This window comes from Apteryx mantelli, chromosome 2 (assembly GCF_036417845.1).
Source record: "Apteryx mantelli isolate bAptMan1 chromosome 2, bAptMan1.hap1, whole genome shotgun sequence".
NCBI classification, from domain to species: Eukaryota; Metazoa; Chordata; class Aves; order Apterygiformes; family Apterygidae; genus Apteryx; species Apteryx mantelli.
Window position 1 is genome coordinate 28,843,288 of NC_089979.1, and position 13,245 is coordinate 28,856,532.

At 37.5% G+C, this 13,245-nt stretch overlaps 1 protein-coding gene across 3 annotated transcripts in view; it reads left to right on the forward strand.

Annotated features, from left to right (window-relative positions):
• The window catches only part of ZFPM2 (zinc finger protein, FOG family member 2), a 314,045-nt gene that overhangs the window by 147,916 nt on the left and 152,884 nt on the right, over nucleotides 1-13,245 (forward strand). For 2 of the 3 annotated variants that reach the window (XM_013954673.2, XM_013954674.2), the window contains one exon: nucleotides 7,576-7,694. In XM_013954673.2, coding sequence (XP_013810127.1) covers nucleotides 7,576-7,694 — 119 coding nt within the window. Of the gene's footprint in view, nucleotides 1-5,967; nucleotides 6,031-7,575; nucleotides 7,695-13,245 lie in introns of those variants that run through there. The other variant, XM_067290408.1, reaches the window with a different exon arrangement.

Here is a 13,245-nt window from a genome sequence, read left to right on the forward strand (position 1 = left end):
TCCTGTCCTTCTGTTTCAGTTTTGGGAATATACATGTTTTCTTTGTTTTCTTTCACTCCTGCAAGCTTTCTCTCTCCCTTTATTTCCTGATTATCTTCCATTGCCCTTTCTCCAGGATGTGTCTTTGTATCACAGTCAGACCCAACTCAGATTTTCAAATATCTCCTTCTCCAGACTCTCACTTGCTTGCCTTCCCCCACCCCGACCCATGGTCTTTTTTTTCTGAAAATCTTTGTGCAGTGTTTTCCTTACCGCGAATGTGCTTTCCCTCCCTTTATTGCCTATTGTAGGACAGTGCTGTTGAAGGTAAAGCTAGCACCTGTACTCTGCCATTTGCAGAACTAGTAGCAGGTAGGAAAGATAAACTCTGCTTCTGACTTTGGAGGCACTAAAGAAAGGTAGGGAGCATCAAGATTTTTGATACAGAAAAGGGAGAAGCCTTTTTATTTGTCTTTCTTACCTATACTGCACGGCACTATAGGGGAGCATCGGCAAGGTGGAATGAAGCTGGCAAGCTCAGCTGGGAGTGAAGTGGCATGTGGCAGCTTCTCCAGCGTTGTGTTTGCGATCTAGACCTGATGCTAAGGGTAGGCAAAGGAGTGCAGTTGCTCAGAGCAATAAATAGCTGTGGGGGTTGTCTTTGTGTCTACTTTACTCATGGCCAGGTTGACCTTACTGCTTTAGAGGGATGGGACCAGGGAGGATTGCTGTGGGGTGGCAATTACCTCAGAAAAAGGAAGGAGGCTGCTCTGTCCCCGCCTCCACTGCTTCCCCTCAGTGGCAGCAGAATAGCAACCCTCTCTCCAGGGCGACCCTACAGAGCTGTTTCCTCAGCTTTCAGTCCCCAGTCTGCTCCTCCTACCATCCTTCTCATCTTACGAGTGGCCTGGCCCTATTTTCTCCTTTTGGGGCAGCAAAATTCAATTTTGCCTTTGCTTCTGAGCAACCCACTCTACGTGTTTGTACCAAAAACACTGTAAATATAATTTTCATTGCAAAATATATTTTAAAATTTCTTTGGAAGATTGATTGTAAATTAGTCCATTACTATATGAACCCCAGTGTGAACGTGTCTCATATGTATGAGTTTTTCCAGTAAGTTATAGTAGGCATTTGTATCCCAGAGCAGGCTTGCAGTGCTGCAGAACAGATTTTACCCTGGCACCTGCCAAGTCTTCTCATTCCAAAGGCAGTGCACTGCAGGATGAGTACAGCCCTATCCCCTATGTATAAGTGAGCTCACATTCACAGGCTGAATCAGATAGCGCAGTGTATTAAATCCTTGACAAACACGTTAGCACTAGATAGTTGGCCATTTTCATAACACAGCTATATGAATTACCCTATTAACCACCATTCTTCCACCATAGTAGTGGCAGCTTTGCAGTCACTGCTGGAAGCAGTATACATTCATTCATCAAGAAGCGCCATAGCTTAGCATGTTTTGGGTTACTGCGTCAAACTCAGTTACTTGTTTTAGAGTTTTCAGCTATTGAATGAACCCTCTGGAAAGGGAATGTTTCTGTTTTGCCACCTCCATTATGTTATCTTTTTCAGTGCAATTACAAGCTAATTCAAAGCTCTTTGTGTTAGGCTAATAGCTTCTGATTCACTGCTGTCAGCCAGTACCTCTTTGTGCACTTTTAATACTGCCTGTCGGTGCCCCTACCACTTGCCTATGAAGAACTCTTTTTTTTTTTTTTTTTTTTGAGTGGAGGCTCATCATAGGCAAATCATTAATGGAACATCAAAAAGATCCCATCTGTTAAAGTTACATATGGCTAAAATCACAATTATCAAAAGTCTTTTCTTTTTTTTCATTCTTATCCTCACAATAAATGTAGTTGTCAGCAGGATAAGTTCACGCATTGGATAAGGTCACAATTTCATTTAGTGACAGCTTCCAACAGCGTGAACTTACAAGGTTCGATTTATTAAAGAGTCAGAAAGGATAAGATCACTGCATGGCCAGCCTGATTTATCAGGGTTTGACTGGAGTACTTGAATAGAGAATGTCGTATTTCAAGTTTATGTTCAAAACTGTAGTTTAGTGTGTGTTATGTCTCAGAGACTTGAAAATTGAGGGAGAAGAATTTAGACGAGGTATCTCAATAATGCAGTTTATGTCTGTCAAGCAAGTGTATGATCATTTTATATGGGAACTACCTTGTTAAGTATCACGAAAGTGTAAATGGGATAGTTCTCTGCATTGAGCTGTGTGTGCAAAACTACCTGCATTACATAGCTGTAATAGAGATAATCACTAGTCAAATCTTAATCTCTGATTCTTCCTGTGCATACAGCAAGGGAAGCAGATCTTGGGATCTGGGCTCAGCAGTGCTTAAGAACTTCTGAGAGTGCTTTTCTCTCACTTGGTCTGACTTCAGGGCAGTCCTTCTTTGAAACCACAACATATACCATTTCTCTTCCATAAAAAAATATTCATTGAAAGAACTAAGTGGCTATGCATATAAAATATACAAAGAGGAGCCATTAGCTAGTAGAAATTGGTAGAGCCCTATAATGTTAAGTAAGGAAGGACTTGCTCATTCTTTTTCTTAACTGACTCCACTTAGAAAGCTGTTCCTGATGAAAAGCTACTGTCAAAGCTATCAGTGATTTGCTTAGAAATGTTAAACATTTATAAATCTGGATAAACTTATTTCTGAACAAAGTAGTTCACTTTTTCTCCTGCAAAACTTTGCTCATCATTCACCTTCAGATATTGACTCCCTTGTTTCTTATTCCAGAACATGGGCAGATGGATCAAAGCCAGAATTATTGTGTTCAGGAATACCATTTACAGTTGGATTCTTCTGGTATTTGAACTATGGTCAAATCCTGTTAAGGGCCAAAAGCTGTTGTTGGGTTCTGCAGCATGCTACATGCTTTCTGGATTTTTTTAAATGGTCTTTTTTTTTTTTTAAAAGAAGAAAAAGTTAAAGTGACCCTTCTACCTCCCATTTTATATGAGCCCTATGTGGCATCCCTAAAACAATAGGTATATATAAGGAAAAAAAATCCTAAGTTTAGTCCTTTCATTCTGTTTTTGTATCCACCAAGGTGGCCTAATATCTTAAAAGCCATGGGATGTTTTGTAGCTGTACCAGTGAGTCATGACTTGGGGCTTCTTTTACAGTGCAGCTATCATAAGTCTTTGAGTAATCACAGACTTTAAAAGTATGCTACATCAACAAGATAAGAGAAACAGCCCACAGCACTAACAGCATTATTTTTTACCAAAATTGATTAGCCCATACTATGTGTCTCAAATATTTTGTATAAACTTACTCAGCAAGCTGGAAATAAGTGTGTTCTTGAAGAGCAAGCTGAAAAAAAAATTTGCTCAGTAGCAAGGAAAAGTGAGGTAAATATCACTAAATGGAATGTCTATTAATTCAAAATTTTTTTACATAACTTTGCAAACCTTAAAGTCAGGACATCGCTTCCTTTGTACTTGTATTTCCTAGTGCTACTTCTGTTTTGCTTCTTGCTGTACTTCTCAATAGGACGGATGAGGGATCTAGGATGAAAGCAGCAGAATATTACTGCCTCTCTGACTTTGCCATAGGAATCATGAAGTATATCACATGCCTCATTCCAGGTGTGTCTATGAATTCTATATATTATAATTTGCTATTAAGTGAAAGATCTGGTGTTCCATATTGAGGTGGTCTGTTGCAAATACTGGTCACTAGAAACTACTAACTATGTTCAGCACAGAATTTTCTGCTCACTTTTGGGTTGGAGTGCTGAGTAAGGAAGCTGTAGCAGTCTTTCATCCTTTATTTTGCTTCTTTTTACTCCAGTCTTGGAATCTCCATGGACAGACACCTATGAAAAATCAGTACTAGTTGAGTCTTTACACCTTTTGCTGTAAGTGGTGATATGGCAGTAAAATCGCAGCTACTCTTTCCTTCCCTGATGTACATCAGGTAGGGTGTGAAGAAGACACTGAACAGAGGTGCAGAGGACAGTAGCTGCAGAGAGCACTTCCGACTTGTATCTGAACTATTTCTGACACTGAAGGAGCAATAGTACTCCTTCTGGCCTTACTGACCACTTCTTCAAATATTTTTAATTAAGAGTCACTGGGAGAGGATCTCTTCTTGAAGCAAACTCTCCTGCGGCCGCAAGCTGCTCGGGGGCTCAGGTGTGGCACCACTTGCCCTGTTTAAAAGCCCCCTACACGGGGGAAGCCAGACCCTGAATGCAGGGGAGGCCCATTCTTTCCATTGGGTCCATTGGTTGCCATCGTTTCCCTACCATTTGCCAAACGTAAAATTTCAGAGGAGCAAATGTTGTAAATGAATGCAGTAAAGTTGGAGACTCCTACTCAGTGGTCAGGGGAGTTCATGAGAGGATTTTTAATAGTGACATTTGTAATCTTTCTTCTACAAACCCTCGTACCAGCCCCTGGCTTTCCTATGCTTAGGGCAGACGAAGGAACATATACAGTGATTTTACGAAAGGGATAAAGACTCAGGCTCTGGTTAAAAAAAAAAAACAAAAAAACCCCAAACTCATAGACCTTGCTTTGTATTATTGTTATTTTTTTAATTACAGCTCTCTTAGTGTTAATTTTTTCACCCTAAACAAACAAGGATTTCCAGTGAGAAAAATACTTTTGTCAAGGATCAAATTGCACCTTGTACAAGCATAGCTAAAATGTGTTTGTTTGCCCAAGCGCATGGACAGACTGTCTTTCCCAACTCTAACACTTGAATACACCCAAAACTTTAAAATGGCTGCTGACAAAGATGACCATAGAGAGATTTACCTTTTCTGGAAAATTATGATCACAGGAAAAAAAGTTTATGATGCAAAGTGTTTTGTAACCGTCTTTATAATCTACTACTCTCTGTTACAGTGTTCTTAGTGGAGGGCAAAATACAACTGTTTCAGTACAATTCAGCATAATGTTACTCCATCTGGAGTACATTTCAATATATTAATATGTATGTAAATAGATTGCCCAAACTACAATTTGCGACTGTAATAAGAAAGAATAAAAGAGAGAATGAATCCACATTAACTTATTCAATTATCAATTAAAGGCAAAAAATACAGTTTTGGAAAATGATTGCTTGTTTTTATGTCTGCCTCAAGCCTAAACTACTTTTAAAGATAAGGTTAATATTGTGAATCTTATTTAAAATATAAAATATGGTGATGTGTATCTTAAAACTTAGGTAGGTTTTTGGGTATCACTGGATGATCTGCCCTAAGTTTGTCGTTCTTAATCCATTAAAAGACAGGCCTGCTTGTAAATCCACAGGTGCAGATAAGGAGTCACTGTTTGACTGAGTCTGAACCCTTTTCAAATGAAAAATGTCAGTGGCAGAAAGGGAGGCTGAATTATTTTTTAAAAGGGTTTTCAAAGATTCTCATGATTCCTTTGGTATCAGTTAAATGTGACATGTCCATAGACATGGCTGTTTTTTAGTGTGTAAAAGCAAGCAAATGCTACAGTTTTCATCTTTATGTAGAGAAGAAATGCTGCACTGTATCTAAGTGATCAACATGTTGCCTTGCAATACAGGAAAGATTCTTGTCTTCTATAATTAACATATAAAGAGATTTTTTCTTAATTAATTCAATTTGTGGCAACATGCTTGTGAGAGGGGAAAAATTATATATGTTTCACATATATATATTTATGCACACATATATATCACGTGTAAATTATATATAATTAATCTGTAGCTTTTCCTGTTTACATAGTGCCTTTTAAAATATCATAGCACCATCATGATGAGAATTCACCTGCAAACATATACGAGCTTTTGTGAACTGATACAGCTGTATTTCATAGAACATTTCACGTCCCAGTTTGCAAAAAGGATCTGATGCACCATTTTAAATAGTTTTGTAATCTGCAGTGCTTGGAGGTGAAATTCAGATTTCTTTGCTTGAAAATGGAAGCTGGAGCCAAGCCTTCTCTTTGGAAAATGGTCAAGATTAACTCCAAAGGACAAGGAAAACCTTCACAGTCCGGCTGTAGCACACATCCAGGCATTCATGGGAATGGTTAGTATGGGGAAGTATGTGGAGACTGCTTGCGAGCCAGCAGGAGTTACTCACTTCCTCCGGCCCAAGGTCGATCTCTCGGCAACTGCCAGTTCTAAATCTGGGACGAGTTTACTTATTGCATAGTTGGACTTCACACTGTTTGTGCAGACGCACAATCCTGATTTGGGGTAGAGTTGTTGAGAAGGGATGTACTGAGGCAAAAGGCAGGAATTACTGTTGCATCTGATTGGTATCGCAAAGGAAGAAGAACATACGTGGAAAACAGGTAGGGTGAAATCCTGGCTGCAGTGAAATCTGTATGAGTTCTGTTATACACTGCAACAAAAACAGGTTTTCAGCATGAATGCCTACCTTCAGGAAGGCCAAAGCTTGGAAGAACAACAGCATATAAAAATTTGGTTCAATGTCTAACAAGAGAAACAGAGATCAGTCCCCCATCTTCCCCCCCTTAAATTTTGAAGACAAAATTTATTTGAATTTCTTTATAAAAAGTGTTAGAAATTTTGTATAGGAACATGACTGTTGCTACATTTGTAACTGAAAAATTTATTCACAGAAAAATAGACTATTGAAGAGACTGCTTTGCAAAGAAGAGTTGTCAGAGTATTTTTTTTTTATAAAGTAAAATAAAAGTATTGGGGAGAAAGGTGTTGACAGAATTTTGTTTTTCCTTCTAAGGCAATGAACAATTGCTTGTTTATCTTTCTCTTTTCACTGGAAAAGAACAGAAAAGTTAATAGTGAGCTAAGGTAATGCTTTCAATTTTAAATGTTAATTTTGATGTTGTTACTTTAAAAATAAAGTTCACTTAAAAAAAAAAAAGAAAAATTAGCACACAGAAGGCCACTTCAGAGTGGAAAAAAGAAATGATCATTCTCTATACCCCCATTGTTTTTAAGCATTTAGTGTTAAAACCTTAATATGACGAATTACATTATTTTGAGTCTAATTCTAAACTATTACTGCTGTAAAAGTTCATTTGGGTCAAAAAATCTTTTTTTTTAATTCTAGTAAATGTTTCTAGTAGCTCCTCCAAAATCAGTGGATTTATATTGCTATAAATGCAAAAAAAGTATGTCTCTAAAATTTTTAGTAGCTGAATGCTTCAGAATGTGGTCTTTGTGACAGCAAAAATGCATCAAGGAGCTTAATGCACCAGGTGTGCGTACTATTCCAGTTTCTCTTTTCAGCTATCATTTTCCCCCTCCTCAGTATTTCTTAAGAACTTTTATGAAACCACTATTCTCACTCATTCTCAACGATCTACTGAATAAAAAATGCCTTCAAACTATAATGTATGTGAAAAGATGCAAGAAAGGAATGGGACTTTCTACACCAAATTTGAATATAATTATAAGGAAAAAGGTTTGTTTTTCTTTCGCAGGGTGACAAGATCAGTTGTTTTTCAGACAAGCATAATTAATTTTCATTGTATGGGTCCTCAGGACATTGTGCACGTAAAGCAAGCACAAAGGCAGAGGTGGTTGTTGTCAAGGCACAAGTGAAAGTACTCTAAACATTGCTTGTTTTCTTTGTTTGCAGGAGAGTTGGAGATGTTCCAGAAAGATGGGGAGCGCAAGATTCAGAGCCGGCAGCAGCTTCCAGTTGGAACAACGTGGGGGCCTTTTGCTGGGAAGATGGATCTGAATAATAACACCTTGGTATGTAGATGCTCAGAGACACTTTACTTCATTATATTGTGTGTCATACTTTAGGGAATAGCCTGTGTTATTACTCAAACAGAGCATTTCAAAACAGGCATTGTTAGCTCTCACGGACAGTGGTATTTGGATTTTTTCCAATTAGTTCATCTGTGCCAACCATCCACATAAAGTTATTTGGAGCACAGGTTAATAATATTAAACTAATTATTTTATAGAAGAAGAAAAATGTCACTTCTTTATTTACTAAACCAAACCAGTGCTTTTTGGTTTTAATAAAATACCTGATTTTGAGTGTAGTTTTAGAAGTTTCTTAGCATTAATTGCTGAGTATTTAATTTATATTAATGTATGATATAGCAAATAAATAAGTGCATTAATTTATACTAAAATCCATTAAATTTGCTGTAATGTTAAGGCTACTGAACACAGCAAGACCTTTCAGCAGTTTAAAAGATATTGAAAGGCACCTGTCATATAATATATTCATTATTAGCCTTTATTTTATTATAATTGCAGAAAGTATATGGGCCATATTACTTGTAAGTAATGCTTTATTGATATCGGTTTAGTGCACTGAAAATCATGTTGTTCCTGGGTCTTCATTTCATTTTTGTTTGTGCTGATTTTAAGTCTGAGCTTCAATATTATTTATATATAGTTCAGATTAATTTTGTGACAATATCTGTAAAGGTGACTCTTTAATGTAAAAAGAAACAAATATATGTAGCAGAAATGTTTTAGAAAACCCTAGAATATGCATTGCACTGTAGGATACTGCTAAAGAATCATTATTCTCAGCTGGATCACAATTTGATATTACAGATTTTGCATGAACTCATTAACATAAAGAACTGTAGAACTATTTCACTGAAATCTGTTACATACATTTGGGGTAGATACAACTTGGATATAAAGTGAGAAGCTGAACTTCCTGAGGTTGGGGATATTGTTCCTTCCACATTGGAGGACCTGAACAAAAGCGATGCTAGTGCTCACGGGTGGGGAGTGCTGAGCAGCTAAAATATGTCAGAGGGGACCGTGAGCCAGGGTGATGTGGATGGGGTGGGGGAATGGGGCAGCTGGAATTCTTTGCCTCCTCCCTGGAGAACATATGACTATAAATTGGAGTTCTGTTTTTAAAAGCTTGCTGTATAGTATGCATATCACTTTCTGTAAATATGCCTATTGAAATTGTAAAGAGGCTCTGTATTTTTGCAGGTACATAGTAGCCATTTAAAATCTTGATATTTCATAGACTTTTTAGTGTAATTTATTAGCAGAAGGTGCTAACGAGTTATTACAGAAAGCCTCATGGAAACTTTGTCTAAGTTTGGAGGAGTTCAGCATTCCCAATCCAGGTCAGATTTCCCATTCAGTCACCTGAATAAAGGATGGATTTTCAAAAGTGCCAGATGCTCAAAACCCCCTATTGTTAGAAAGGGAAATGGACAATTTGAAAACCTGTCTCAGTTTGCTCTTCTCCGTCTATTTTATTTCATTTCTATTTCATCATCTATTTTGTTTTTAGTCTGTCAGCACTCACATACTGTTTTTCATAAAATGTTGTTTGCTACAACCAGCTGTAATTGAAATAATTTGCTAAGGTTCCACCACTACTACTCTCATCAGTCCTCGTGCAATAGAAACCTTAGTCACTGACCACATAATACATAAAGAAAAATGCTCACAATGTGTTGTCCCTATTGCTCTGTCCACTTCTACCACTCCTTCAGGTATGTATGACATAAGGCAAATGTTTGAGTATGAGAGATGACGAAGACTGACCCATAACACAAGAGTTACATTATCAGTCACCATTGCCTCATGTAGGCAAAATGTATAAATACATTTTGAAATGAGAAAAATTTCTGTAAACAGAATTGTCATCCTTATCAATATTCTCTTGCTCCCTGAATATTTCTATCTTTTGAGATATTCAAAACTCAGCTGAAATTATCCTAAGCAATCCGATCTGACTTCGAAGTTGAATCTAACTTCGAAGTTGGCCCTGATTTCAGTGGGAGTTTGGCCTGGATGATCTCCAAAGGTCTCTTCCAGCCTGAATTATTCTATGATTCTAAGTATTGTTTCTCTTTCCTGAATATCAGAGGTGCTTCCTGTAATCATACATTTGTTACTTTAAAATGCTTTGTAAAGAAATGTAAACCTTTTGATAAATTTTTAATTTACTGTTTAAGTAACACAAACTCAGTGCCAGCTTCTACATATTTTTCTTTTATCTTTTTTTTTCTTGAAATGATTCTGTTTTATTTATGATCTTTCTGTTTGCTTGACACATTTGATTACTTTTCTCACTAGCATATGTGCTCTTTGTTGTTTATAAGGGGAGTTGTGTTTGTTTGCTTAAGTTATTTATATCTGTTTTTGAAAGCTCATTGGGTAGAGTTTTACCTCCCTAGGATTCAATCAGTGTTTCACATCAGCAGCTGATAGCAGGTTTAGTACATTTCTGAATGAGAACTTCAAACATTGTGCTGTTATAAACATCAAATAATCTTTGGAAAAAATCTTTAATTTTTGGTAAGGAGAGGAAAGAAAAATTTGATGAATCTCTGGTGAGTGACTATCACAATTTTTGCAACTGGTCTCTTTATCGTAAAGTGTGTTTGTGGCTGACTGCAAGTGTCTTACCTGTCTTTACTGAAGTTTAGCGGTAGCACTGTGACACTTACTCTGCCTCACAGGATTCACTTACCTAACTATAACAGTTATAGCCTACTTGCTAGCTTTTTGCTCAGCACTGAACAAAATCTTTACAAGTAGTATCCTGCTGAAGCGCTTCATATTTCAAGCAGTGCTATGGTGCTGAATACAGACTCACTGCTGTTGGCTCAGGAGATTCAGCAAGCTAATTAATTCAGCACAGTAATTAATTGAGTCACCGTGCCAGATGTCAAATACTTTTTAGATCTTTCAAATTTCTATCTTGAAGAACATTAACAGTATACATCTCAGAATAGTGGAAGGCTAGGTACCTTGAACAACTGATTTAAGTGCTTTTTGCAACTGTGATAGGATTAGCTGTTGTTGACTTCATCAGGAGTGCCTCAGCACTGTCGGGAGATGTGATGGAGCAATGTCCATATCAAGACTTTAGAAGACTTAAACTCTAATGGTTGAATTAAAGACAGCTCAATGACTAACAAAGTTCTTAATTTTTCTCATCTAGTAGTTGGCCAGTGCTCATGAATTCCAGAGTGATCAAAACCCTTTATGAAATAGTTTGCCATATTGCATTACTATTACTGTTGATGAAGTCTTGATGCAGCCACCATAAAGCTTAAGAATGTTGCCTTTCAAGAACAAAGAGTGAGTCTCAGATCTTAAAAGTTATTTAGACATTTAACTCCTATTTAACTCCTATCCTTAAATCACTATCCAAATATTTTTATATCTATTTAGATATTGTTGTTATATTTGGATAGATAGGTCTAATATTTAGATACCTTTAATGTTCTGTTCCTCATAATTTTGCCAAATGGACAAAATTCCTCTGCTCTCAGCTGCTTGCATGGTGTTTGCATCTGTGTGCACACTTGGGCATACAGGTTATTGCCTTCCAGGTCTTTCCACTTCACTCCTGCTGCAAGCATGGCAGTTGATAGTCACAAGAAAATGATATACTAGTGTTTTAAAGTGGAACCATGATGGTACTCAGATGCCAGTGGTTAAAAGCAGGAATGTAAGGTTATTGCCCTCTCTTTCTGATTGAGTCAACAAACTTTCTGTTATGCCTATGTTTGACAAAAGTCTGTATTAATTCTCCAGGACTGCAAGAGAAATACAATGGAAGAGATTTCTTAGAAAGATGAAAAAGACATAATCTTTTCAAGCCTAGAAAGTGTACTAAAATAAGGGGTTGTTCTCTTGTTTTAAAGTAAAAAGTTATCAGCTACATATTTCCAGATTTTGTTTGAGATTCAATTTTATCTGGCTGTTTTGACAAACAGGACACATTAAGAGCTTTGTACAATTCTGTCTTCTATCTACTGTTGGTGACAACTCAGTTCTAAAGGGAAGGCAGCATGATTTAATCACTAGTTTGCCAGGAGAGCTCCAGCTGTGCACTTTGCTCTGAAAATGCAGTAGTTTGCAAGTACCTGCAAGTAGACAGGAATACATTTCTAAGCGTGAAACTGGTGGGTAGTGAATGCTGTCTTTAAGTGGAAAGTGGATTTGCACAAATGTCAAGTATAATGTGAACAGGAAGATGAGATAAATGGAAGGCTGTTCTAGATTGATCCTGGAAACCAATAAAAGAGTAGATGCTGCACATAAGCATAGCACAACTAAGTACAACTATCTAAGTAGTTCCAAATCCAAGTCACTGACAGGTTATTTAAGAAAAGGCTATTTGTTTGCTTTTTCCCAGATACAAATATTTTCCCTCTTCAGATGCACCTATGCTATTGTTTTTTTTGTATTCTTTTACAACTTTGAGGGAATGAGATCCTTCAAAGAAAAGAATATTTCGAACAGTTCCCAACAGCAGTCAGTGCTTCTAGAGAAGTGGCAAAGCATGCACAGCCCGTGATGAATGTCAAACAGTGGCTCTTGCCATTACTTCATTAATCAAGTGGAGGCATTCTGAAAAATGTTCTCCTTTGGCTGCAGCCATCTGTTTTTTGGCGTTAATCTGTGCCCCATGGCAGGGCTTTGTGAAGCAAAACAATGCACAGTTGGATCCGGCCCCCCCTGTTGTTGTAGCCTTGTCGTAAGGAGGAGAGCGTGGTGCAGGCCTGTATCGGCCTGATAAGGAAAAGAGGATTCAAAATGGCTATGAAGGGAATCCGTGGGAGTGAAGTGTGCAGTGTTAGACCAGGCGAGCAATGGGATACAGCAGAGACCCTTTAATGGGATCTGGAAGGTTGGGTGCCAAAGCTGCACTTCTAGAAGATATCCTCACGAAACAGTTTGACTGGGGAGTGCCGGGACTGTCCAAGGAGCCAAGGTTCAAAATGCAGTGAAGTTATTCATGCGCTAATCTGTGGCTGCTAGTCGCTTCAGGTCAGAAAAGTTGTATCTGTAGTACCCAGCAACTTTTAATCTTTACAGTTGCAGTATGAGAGTTTGCTAGGCACTTTGGTTGGAGGTGCTTTGCAGCCACTGAGACAGCCTTCATTTAGGCTCTCTGTGGTTTGTTGTTTAAATAGTGATTTCTGTTATGAGTTTAAGGTAAACACTGGAATGTGTAAGTTATCTTCATCTTTAAATATTTACCTGCAAATGGCTCTTATTAATATAGTCATTTTTATATTTAATTGCCAAAAATAATTTTTGAATAATGAGCCTTGATTCTAATTTTTGTTGTAACAGTTTTATGCCTCAACTAACTACAGAAGATTTCTTTCTCATTTTTACTGTTGGTACTGTCAGGCTTTTCATGTTTAAAACTGTAGTTTGGATTAAAACAGTGATTTCTGTCCCAAATACTAGGAGACTTTAATATAACAACATTTCTGGATAACGAGCTGTATTACACTTATGGTGATATACTGATGCACCAAAAATTACCAGTGTTGACCAT